At 35.0% G+C, this 12,320-nt stretch overlaps 1 protein-coding gene and 1 long non-coding RNA gene across 4 annotated transcripts in view; one reads left to right on the top strand and one right to left on the bottom strand.

Annotated features, from left to right (window-relative positions):
* Positions 1 to 11,380, bottom strand: part of LOC123683963 (paired box protein Pax-1) — a 30,750-nt gene extending 19,370 nt beyond the window's left edge. The window contains exon 1 of the mRNA XM_045622997.1: positions 10,939 to 11,380. Coding sequence (XP_045478953.1) covers positions 10,939 to 10,948 — 10 coding nt within the window. The 5' untranslated portion in view covers positions 10,949 to 11,380. The remainder of the gene's footprint in view (positions 1 to 10,938) is intronic.
* LOC123683970 overlaps positions 1 to 12,320 on the top strand; it is a 47,402-nt gene that overhangs the window by 33,748 nt on the left and 1,334 nt on the right. The gene's annotated exons all lie outside the window — the stretch shown is intronic.

Raw genomic sequence — 12,320 nt, 5'->3', positions numbered from 1 at the left:
GAGAACACCAGTGGCGTGCAATTCGGTCACATCTCAAGTATTTAAAAGTATACCGCTGTTTTTTTTTGAAGGAATGAATGAAGCAATATCGATCTGCTTGTTCAATTTGGAGTATAATTTGCTTTTACGGAACAAAATTTGAAATTCCAGATCCAGAGATGATTTGCTTTTTCGAAAGATGCGCTATTTCGAAATTGGCTACAAATTCTCAATTTAGTCAGTTAGTGAATTCGGTAATATCTTGGAGAGATATCTTGAAACAATAGATTTGATTGTTTGTTTGACAGATACGTTCACTTAATGCAAAAGATATCCGAGATATTACCGAATTCAATTCGTGGCTGACTAAATGATGAATTTTTAACCAATTTCCAGTTAGCACGTATTTCGAAAAAGCTAATCATCTCTGGATCTGAAATTTAAAATTTTGTTATGTAAAAGCAAATTATACTCCAAATTGAACAAGCAGTTCGATATTGCTTCATTCATTCCTTCAAAAAAACAGCGGTATACTTTTTTCTTCGAAATACTTGAGATGTGACCGAATTGCACGTCACTGGTGTTCCCCGAAAATCGAAAATATCTTAATGAAATAGCCCTTAGGGAGTAGGGTAAGCATGCAAAATTTCCTTTTAATTCAAGCTTTTTTATGGAAGCTATTGCATAAAAAAGATTTTTTCTTGTAAATTTCAACACCCTGTATCTCTCTAAGGGATCGAGATAGAGGTATATGATTTCTCCGAATCAGGAAACGAGGAGAATATCCCATTGAATTTAAACGATTAAAACTGATACAACACCCTGTAGGTATAATTAATCTAATTGTAAAAAAACCTCGTTAGTATAGAGTACATACAGGTGCGACAAAAGTAAATTGGACTACCCCTTTGAAGTAATCTTTTGAATAACGATTCTCCTGTACTTTCGACGAGATTTTACAAACATTTAGATATAGAAACAAGCGAGAACAAGCGTTCAACCCCAATATCAGTTGTTTTTTCTGTCTGAATTTATTATCGGTAGAACATAATCTTAAACAATTCCTAGTGTTTAATTTTTGACAATGACATATTCTGTAATTCGTTATAAGTCAACGATCGAATTTAGCTTTAAAACTAAAAAAATCTACGTCAAAATCACGATCCAGCATGGCCAAATACGGGCCTGCCTCCTCTCGCATCCGAGTCGAAGGACCATCGGCAACTCGGTAAAGAACAGATTGTGTTTTCGGGTATTTCGGGTGTCGCATTTCATAACATAATTATATTTTCTCGGCCAACTAATAAATTTCCCGACTGGGAGTTGACGAATGCCCCAGTCGGCCGCCGAAGACGTCTTTCCCCCCTTCATCTCGTACACGGTCTCCGCAGGAAGAGAGCACCCACCGCGTATACACGTAAAATCGAAAAAATAATTCGAGAAAGATCTTCTTGAACGTGTGTTCCTGTCTCTATTTATGCCGGCACAATTAGCGAAATGGCCAGGTTGACGTTTCGTGAATAATTCGTATTCGCCGGTCGGTAATTTGCTAACGTCGACCGTTGCCAAGCCAAACGGGGTCGCTAAATCACCTACAAATGTGTTTTAGCTGCCACATCGGCCATTAAATTAAGACGTTTAGTTTTCCCTATCGCTAAAGGGAATTCATAAATTCTTCGGATATCGGCCCGCGCATGTGTGGTACGTTTTATTTATTTACATACCTGAATTTTCACTTTGTGCTCTAAACTGAAGATGAACGTTAATTATTAACTGATTTGTTCCTTACTCGATGGAAATTCATTATTAAATGAAAAAAAAAACAAAATTACCTAATTTCCACAAATATTTCGATATTTTTTCAGTTTGGCCTTTTTAGGTTAATTCTCATTTCGATATTATCTGAAGGAAAGGAGCCGCAGTATTGGAGAAACAATTGGTTTTAATTTTATTTGATTTCATTTGAAACGTTTAAGATATCTACTGTTAGTCGATTGAATGAGTTTTCATTTCTTACATGCTGAGAAATATGAAAAATTTCAATTTCGATCATTTTGAATGCAGACAGATTCGACTTAGTTGGAAGTTAGTTTTGTATGTAAAGTAATCACTCGAATGTTCGTGGTCAATTCTCAGAAGGATCGTATCTATCATCGAAATCCATCGTCTAGATAAAATAACCGCAATCTCATCACCATAAACCACATCTCAAATATTACAACAGTTCTGTGTTTCCCATCAATAGACGCACAAAGGAACGAACGCTCAAAAACTCCCTCCAAGTACATCAAACAAAATCGAATTTATCGATATCGAAAAATACTTTAGAGATAATAGAGGGACAAGAGATCTTTCAAATATCACTGTATCATTCGGTCCCCATAACATTGAAAATATAGAGGGGGCTGAAGTTTCAGGCATAACATCAAAATAAGAAACACAAATTGACGTGTTCTTCGACTTTTTTTTATCACACTCCTGTTTCTAACTTACATTGGTCGCCCTGTATAAAATGATACATCAGGAAAATCATGTTTTAGTGAACCTTTGAATCTTGCACCAGATCTGGTTATAATAAATTCAGCAAATCAATTCCGTTTAATTCTCTCGGCTCGTATATAAATCAAAAAGCTGTAACGTCATTATCAGTGAACCGCGCTGTCAAAAGTTATCGCGGGTCACCGATAATGACATTATCTCAGATATGTATCGGGTTTTTCTGGAGAGTCGGCCATGCAGCAACAACTCGGTTGCAGTCCATTCACTAATGTTCTTTCCAGATATCTATAACGCTCGGTTTCGTCATTGTTTATATGTTTGTTTCGATCCTCGACACGATACATTTTTGCCTCCTTTGATTTTCGCATTCAGAACGTATGATTAAAGATTCGAAGTTGACAAACGATTTATTGAACCTTGCCCTTTTTGTGTGGAATACAACATCATTCAAATGTCCTTTGCGTGATCTCTTACAGGACTCGATCCTTATGAGGACATTTTCGATGACTCGCAGGTACATTTAGGAAATATTTCATATTGGTGAAATATAACTTGACTGATGTTGTTTTTCAGATCAGATAATAGTTTGAGGATTATCGGCATAAATACGATCCAACAAAAAAAATCTAAAGGCGATAAATGAACAATCTTGATGAACAATTCACATCGTAAATAAAACGTCCTGGGAATTTTTCTTGCAATTAGGTCAAAACGGGTCGTGTAATGAGGCTTGTTGCACCATCTTTCTATGAGAGCACATCTCTTCAAATCAAATGATGTGCGCGCCGAGGAATAAATAGATGAATTTTAACCTTTTTCACACTTTCACTTACACCAGCAATTTTTACTTTTTATGCAATTAACATCACTAAATAATTTGTGGGTGTCCGAAAAATCTGTATAGAGCCTATTATCAATTACGCATCTCAAGGCCCCATCACATTAATATTCCATAAAAGGAGAATAAATAGAGATGATTATACCAAGAATCGACAGATACGGGTTATGTGAAGGTCACCTCGACTGAGTAAACACGAAATAAATATACACAAAACATAAGATAGCACCTATCTTTCCACTCCATTTGTTGCTGACTTATTACCTAATTTGTTATTGTTTTAGTTCTTTCAGCGGAGAAATGCCCGAAATACGAAATTTGGGCTGACATTTCCATTTATCTCCAAGATATTTTTTGGACTACTCATTACATTTAGTTTCTCACCTACTTCCTCTTTCATTTGCTTTAATTTTGCCTATAGATGTAATTTTCGAATATCCAGTCGATACTGGTTTCAAGGTTAAGTTCGACTAGCTGATAAAGAATTTGAAGTTAAAATCAATTCAAATCATTTTTGAAAATTCCACCCCAAAGGTTGACTCCAAAACGTTGCGCCAAAATCGTCTTGATCTAATGGCAGAATGGCTTATGCATTTTGCAGTGCACATACATGTTCATTAAGAATTAATGTTGTTGATACCTCAGCGTAACAAGCCTTGTCAGATCACATGATAACAATATAAATCTATTATTTTGTGCATATCGTTGGTACTTAGTAACCATCGACGAAATTCTAGTTGTGATATCAACTGTTATTTTCGTTATAGTTGGCTTAATTTTAATTCAAACATGAAAAGTAATCATTTCAAACTATGAACCTATGTTCATATTAGGAACAAAAATATGCAGCCATCATCTGCTAAAGTTTTTCATTAGAGCTTGTAGAACACCCAGTATATTTTTCAACGTTCGCAATTACTGCCCACAGGTCGCATTTTCCGATTTCAGGGCAATTTCTGCTGAAATCGAAAAAGCTAGTAGGCAGTTACTTCCAAGCCATTACCGTTACCGTTATTATTGTACATTGTAGTTAAAACGTTATCGTAGGATTTATGCCATTTCCCGATTATTACTGCCATTGTTTTAGTGGATTGTTTTCCGAATAAACACCGGTATGCCGTTGAAAACTCATGTCCCTCTCATTAAGATTTCGTTTTACGAGATTTTGCGCTAATGAAAGCCGCACAAGTGGTCGTTAAAAACTGGACCGAATATCGATTTTTACGGCCGCCCGGTCAGATTGAGGGAAACGGACGGAGAGATTCAGAATTGATCGTTTCTGCTTTTCACTGAACATTTTTTTAAAGTTCAAAGTGGACTAGGAATATTAATTAAAGTAATACTTTATTTCTGAAAATGACAACATTCGGTGAACGTATACTGATGGGTCATGCATATAGTGTTCAGGATTTCACAGCCCTGTTTCAATGACAAATGTCGAATACAACTTCCATCCGAAGTGTCATATGTTAAATTGAAGATAAGATGTCTAAAAACCTGGTGTATGGACTGATTAGCTTTTGATTTGCCAATTTTGAGAATATTAGTTAAGTTTTTGATTGGCTAGGATCGGGTTTTAATTGATGTATCCTGTCAAAATCAAAGGAAAAAAGATCGAAATGAAAAGTATGACATTGCGGCGCCGGCCGCCACGAAATAAAACTAATATTTTTAGACATCTTACTTGAAGATTAGCTATTTAGCTATATGGATCGTTTATCTAGATACAGCCTCAGAGTAATTAACATAGATAGGGGGGAGTATTCGCAATTTTTACATGTCCTCAACATGGTTAGATTACGTTGTCGGATTGTGATATATTTTCAAATCCACAGTTTTACCATATCGTTATATGAATCTATATTATATTGAATGAAATATACAGGGTGTTCCTAAATTGAACGTACAAACGAAAAGGGGAGAATCGTTCAAAATTTTTTTTCTCGAAATCGTTGGTATACGACAAAACTACTAGAGACCGAAAAGTTTAGTATAAGAACATAGCTTCTTTTTACATTTTTTAAATTAACAGTTGCTCACCAAAAAAAAATTCTGCAGAAGAACAGGTGGCAGTGTTCCAGAAAAAATATCACCCTGTAGATCTTCTATCGAAATTGCCATGTCACGTGGTGAGAACTCTCAAATGTAATATCTATGCCAAATTTCAGTTGAATATCTTGTGCAGTGTAGATACTATGAGAAAAAAAACTTGAAAAAAATTCAAACTTCAACACTCTGTATCTCGAAAACGAAACGTTTGCGACCCCATGTTTATGGGACTTTTTTTTCTTAAACTCACTTAAGGAATCCCCCCTTTTCGTTTGTACGTTCAATTTAGGAACACCCTGTATATATTCGAGTGATTCCCGAGGAAATATGCAAATTTGAATATTTGGAATCCGATATTTTTAATTGTCGAATTTATAATAAGCACAATATTTATTTAAGCTGTGATGAATGAATCAATTAGGTATAAGGTTTGGTACTCATTTACCCAATCTGTAGAGAATATTAATAAAGGTTCGATAAATGATCATAAGCATCACAAAATAGTAGGTCTAAAAGAAACATCCTGTATTTCGAAAACAAAGCGTTTGTGTATGGAACATTTTATTCTTAAAATTATTCAAGGAATGTATCATATCATTTTTCTTCGTACTTTCAATTTAGGAATATCCTACATAAGGTAAGAACAATCGAATCGGTAATCAAAAAAATGCTATTATTTCGAGTAATTTTTGATTCAAACTTTGTTATCACCGTACTTGATCACATTACAGATATGAGTGAATGTTGTCGTCAAAAAATTTATATCTTGGAAACGAAGCATTAGCTATTATAATCATACAGGACTTTTCCGAGCCAAAATAATCCAGAAATTAATATCCTGAATTTGTTAGAAATGTTTATGAAACACCTTGTATATTATCAATTTTTGACAAATGTGCCCAAACCTAAAATCTCGAAAAAAAATTGTTGTATTGAATGAGAATCTTATTACCAAGTTTCTATGATGAGAAGGTATTAAATGTATCAGGTGAATCTAAATGATTGCAAAAGTAGCTTTGACACGATTATCCGGTAACGATATGAATAAAAAAGAAGAAACTGATATCATTCGGTGGTCTTGAGTAACGTTTATATTTCCATTAAGTCCTGCGCTTGCATTTGGATACTACCGTTCAGCAGCAGGCAGCATTCATGGGGGTTTCGCTCAAGTTGTCCCAAATCAAATAATCTGTTAAAAAGTCCAATATTTGCTCTGCAGATAGTAAATTTGTTCACTAAATGGATTTGTACCTATTCGAGTGTTTGTCCAAAGGTGTTTGCCTGGTCTGGCTACCGGCGAAATTAGGTACAGACTACAGTCGTCTGTCTGAAGAGGATGTCGCCTAATTCTTCTTTTTTTCGACATAAGCGCTTGCCTCTTCAACAAGTCACTCAAACGTATTTGGCCATTTTGGCTGAAATGATAGCGCCCCTACAGTTATTTAATCTGTAGGTACCTACTCCTCGAATTTTGGGACTCAAACGATTTGGTTAGATCACCTGATTAATTCAATCCTGCCCATCAATTAAAGATAAGCCAAATCGAAAAAACATCAAAACATTCGACATTCATTTTAACAAAAGAAATGGAGATCACGTGAAAATAATTCTCTTGAGGAATTCGAAATGACTGCATATATTCAGCTGAAAAAGTCTCCAATATTTATCGCTAAATATGATCTATGATTTTTCACATATTTATTCCCTACAAATTGATATAAATCGTTCTTAAAAGTATACAAGGATACCAATAAATGGAAGTAAATTTTCTCTAATTCTGTGATTATTCCGTTCATTCTTCCACATCTTGTAGAACAAAATCGTGCGAGAATATATCAGAAACGCACAGTTTTCATGGTTATATTTTATTATTCTATGTTGGTACTCCGAACTTTCCGCCACGGCTTTATCTGTCAATTCATCAATTTGCCTTAAAGAAATCAGTTCTGCCAACCAACATTTTTCAATGCAAAAATCACTAAACGATATTTATGGAAATATTTCATTAATTTCAATAAAAATGCAATGAATTAGAGAAAATAATGTATAATACTCGTACAGAAGGCTCATTCTACCACTCGTTCATTCCAAAACTCGCCACTTCGTGGCTCGTTTTTGAATTTTGAACTAGTGGAATACTTAATATCAATGCCTTCTGCACTTGTATTATAAATAACTATTCTATACCTTCTGTCTAATGGTTTATTCTGAAGCTTATCGTATTCTTTAACTCAACTGATGATTTTACAATAATGATGAAAACGTGAAATAGACTCCAACTAGTTCTACTAATGTACCGGATAGGTACGTAAACAACTTTCGCTGATAGTAAAACGCGAGAGAATTACGAGACAAAGAGAAGAGGAAAAACGAGCGTAGTATAACGAGGATTTTGACTTGGGAAATTTTATGTGAGACGGTCTAGTGGTTGAGTTATTAATGCGTGTAACGTTCGCGTGTCATCCGGCATAAAAAAAGGTTATGTAGCATGACCAAGTACTTTTGAGCTCTCTGTCTTGGGATCAACGACATGATAGCTTCTAGGAAGAAAACCGATTTAGATGGATTTTTCTGCTCACTATTCCCATTAGGTTGAATCGATAGAACAGGACAACAAAATGGAAAAAAAAAATTGGTGAAGGAAATCCAACAACTGAGTTTGAATTTTTTTAATGTGGTGTTTTTTTTCTATCAGCTAATCACCTATAGTTTTCAGGTTAGGTTAGGTTAGGTTAGTTCTGATACTAGCCACAAAATAGGAATCTTTAACGGCTAAAATAGAAATTTCCTACTCCAAATTAGAGTTTAATCAACTAAATATACAGGGTTAGAACTATTTAGAGGGGCACTACAGGGATATCGTAGTTTAGTTTTTTGATAACTGCAATATTAATTCTTGTGACGAAAACAACGGGTAAGAGGTAAGTGTATACCGATGTTGAATGCAAATCACAGATGGCAAAACAAGGGGGACACCGACAAGGGTAGATGAAGAAAAATAATAGACTTCGAAGATAAACGTGCTCGTTGTGCAATAAAAGTAATAATCTTGAAAGCGATAATATAAACTCATAAACCGTAAAAGGGTCCGATTTTTTGATGTCGTGTCTATTTAAAAGAAAAGTAAGAAGATTTTTGGTTCATTTAGGTATGGAAAAATTTTTGTTCTTCGTCTTTGAAAGAATTTTGAATTTTTATATTTTGGAAATCTGGGGGGTAATTACTCCCAGTACCCCCCATTTCTACGCCCTTGTTTAACATCAGTTTGTTTATGAAACACACAACAATATTGGTACATATATTTTTACTTAGATTTGCAATGCTTTTGAAATTCCGACAAGACCTTATGTTCACTTAGGTAACATTTGAAATATTTCTCAACCATCAAAATGATTTGTATCTAGGTATATAGATTTTATAACACATAATGTGTGAATGTTAAATTTTTATGCGTTGCCGACTATACTTAACTAAACGGTCAAACGATGTTAGGATGATGATAAGAAGGAATTTTAAAAAACACGCCAAAACTCACTATTGACTTCCCGTCAGTGAAGAAATCTTTTTTTTTTCGAATTCCTTAGAGATCCACCGATTTTTTCCGCATCGTCAACCTCAGCAACACGTAGGTACCTCGCGATGTGTCATCCGGTGACACGTAACGTCACAATTTCTCGGCACATAGATATCTAGCCAAAATGTGCGTATCTTATCTCGGGGGTCTTGTCAGATAAAACGAGAATAGAATGGGGTCGGGGGTCGTGCCCCCGAAATACCGCCGACAGCTGAGGTTAGGAATTCCGGAAATTCACCCCTAATTGGCATTCTGACCATCCCTCTTGGTCCGCTCAACTTGACACGTGACGCCGATGACTATCCATCAAAAATGGATGCACATGTGGTCGAAAGGTTTGCATGCGTTTGGGGAAAATGCGTGGTTGAAAGTCTCTATTCTTTTGCTTTCAATTGGCGGAAATCGCGAAGAAATTTTAAATAACCGAGAAGGAATTTTCATAAAATAACAGGCAAATATATTTTTTGTACCTATTAGGAACTTTTCAACTTTATTCTATTCTTTCACTACTATGGTATTTCTATATACTGGGTGCCAAGCTATCATTGGCCAAATTTCACAATTGGAGATTCTGCAAGCAATTTGCAGCAAAAATAGTTCCTATAGAGTAAATAGTCCAATTATCTTTGGATCTTGTAAAATAAATATACTACTACTATATTTCTTTTATGGAACTCAATGTGTTCTTTCATTTCATGTTCGTAGTTATATGAAATTATAGAGAGCTTTGGATTGACAGTTTATATTATAAATTTGTTCTGAGATTAATGTCATAAAATAGTTCCTTCAATTTCAATTCAGTTTTTGTTGGTTTAATATCATTGTTTTTGATTTTTTCAGATTAGTAATTTAGAATTTATAATGAGAAGAGTTTGTAAATATTATGTTCTACGTTAGAATTAAAAAAAAAAAAATTTTTTCAGATTGATGAAATCAAATCTTCTATTTTCCAACTTAATAAGAAAAGATTTCTTATGAACTTATTTATAATTTTAACATTTATCGACCTTTAACAATCCACTATAACTAAGCATAACTTGAAATCTGTCATCTTAATATTAAAATTCTCCTTAGACTAGGTTGGTTTCATGGCTATTTTCATGAAATACTTGTTATAGGGTGATGGTTGAGCATATAGGTATTATTAAAACATTTTTTTTAATCATAATCTTTGGTCAATCGGTTGTACTTTGTATCAATAATGTATTACTTGTTCATTGAGATTTTCCGAAGCAGTTAATTTTTTCCGTGAAATAGTTTTAACCCTTTTGTCTTTATACATCTTATGAAAAAAGTTCTTCTATCCAATGTTCAGGGAAACAATGATTAATGAACATTAAACATGAATTTCAGATATAGGTATCTACCTATTGATGAACAGTCTCATAATATGAATAGTTTCGATTCTTTTTATGAAAAGGTGCATTGTATCAATGAAATCAAATTGATGATGATTGCCAGTCTTTAATACAATTAACAGTTTTTTTTTATTAGAATCCTAAATGTCCTTTTGAAATTTCACAACCCATTTAATTGAGTTGAGGTTAATTTTATTGATAAAAGGTGCATTGTATCAATGAAAACATGTTGATTATTGTCATTCTTTAATATCATGGACAATTTTTTTTTTATTTGAATCATAAATTTAATGTTTTTATTCCGTTTCTAGAAATTTGTTTAACCCTTTTGAAGTTTTACAACACATGTAGGTAATTAATAAAATTTGAAGGTGAACAGTCAACTTACGTTGTTCAGAATTAGACGAAATGATATTTAGTCCCATAGTAATTTTGGAGTTACGAAGTTTTGAACCGTTATATGAAAAGAATGAAATTTGTGCAAATCACTGTTTTCCTTTTGGAATAAAGGAAAATGGAAATAAATGCAGCCAACACGAGAACACAGTCGACATTTTTCACTAGTTCTACGAAATATCAACATAATCATATATTAATAACCATCCAAATCGTTCTCTATAGGTACTCATAGAAATCCTTACCCGTATCCATAACAACAGCAACCGGCAGTCACCAATCTCAAGTCCTCTCACAGCGATGATCCCCGATCGAAGGACCAAAAATCGCTCCGTTTTCCACTTGAACGGCTCGTTTGAACGTGTGAAAGAGCCAGCCGTTGATAATCGCAAATTAACAACACGTAACAACAAGTCATTAACCAGGGTCCTTAACGATCCAACAAAGTGCCCGTGGTCGAGTGCGCCCGTTCAACAATGCATAGAGCCGAGACGACGCGGCGAATTAGCGGACCAAGCGAGGCGTTCACGGGAAAAAACGGTCAACCGGCCGCATCGGACAACCACTTGACTGTGAAGTCGCCAAACGAAGTCGAAAGTGTGAAGGAGTTAACCTACTTAACGAATATGCGGAAAAATCCGACTCGGATCACGCCCCCTACGTTCCTTGGCAACGTGGTGGGGGACGAGGCCGCGCCCTCCGCGTGAGTTAAGGCAACGGAGAAGTGGGCGGGGCCCGGAAAAGCGTCGTTAAGTTCGCACGGTCCAATTGCGGAGCGTGTATCGCGAAGGTGACTGCGGGGTTCGCCACCTTTGGCTGCTTTATTGTCCTGTCATGTTGTTTTGGTGCCTTTTCTCACGTGAGAAAGTTGGGATAAATAGATAGTTATATTTGTGATCGATGTATTCGTTAATGTTACTGTACGGATCTAGGTGACTCGAACAAATGACCAAAAAAAATGTTGATATCGTTGTTCTAAACTAACCTGACATGTTTAACAGATTTTAGTCACATTGTTTAGTCTGCGTTCAAGTAATGTATGTATTATGTATTTATATTAGCCATAAGTAGATAATCTTATTTAGACTTCTCCTACTTCGCAGAATGCCAAATGCCATAGTCTCATTTGACCAACCTTATACGGCCTAAAATCTAAGCAATCTAAGTTTACAACCGCCAATGAAAACGGGTATTTACACAAAAACAGGATTTTCAACGACAGCTTGCATAAACACAATGATATAAAAAAGTAAGACTTTACTCAAGCAGTATAGAAACAAATGATATCTTGAAAATAAGTCCTCATTTCGTAAACATAATCACCTTCAACATCAGTATTACATCTAGGGTCTTAGATCTACTTAGGTGAGTCTTGTAGATATTGATATACCTACAATAGTTCGACTTGAAACATCTCTTTATTTTTCTCTCAACTGAAATATCCCTTATTTTAAGAACTAATTCGATATTCGATCCTGTTCGATTCAATATACAATCCACTCAAACTTGCTATTTAGGTACTTATATTTATACCAGATAATGGATTACTTGCACATCTACCTACATTACCTGGTTGATTTGCAGAACCGGTAGATCATCAATTTGAGCTGGTATAGGTCCAGAGGCT

This window comes from Harmonia axyridis, chromosome 1, assembly GCF_914767665.1.
Source record: "Harmonia axyridis chromosome 1, icHarAxyr1.1, whole genome shotgun sequence".
In the NCBI taxonomy this organism is placed as follows: domain Eukaryota; kingdom Metazoa; phylum Arthropoda; class Insecta; order Coleoptera; family Coccinellidae; genus Harmonia; species Harmonia axyridis.
This window is presented reverse-complemented; position numbering and strand designations above follow the sequence as displayed.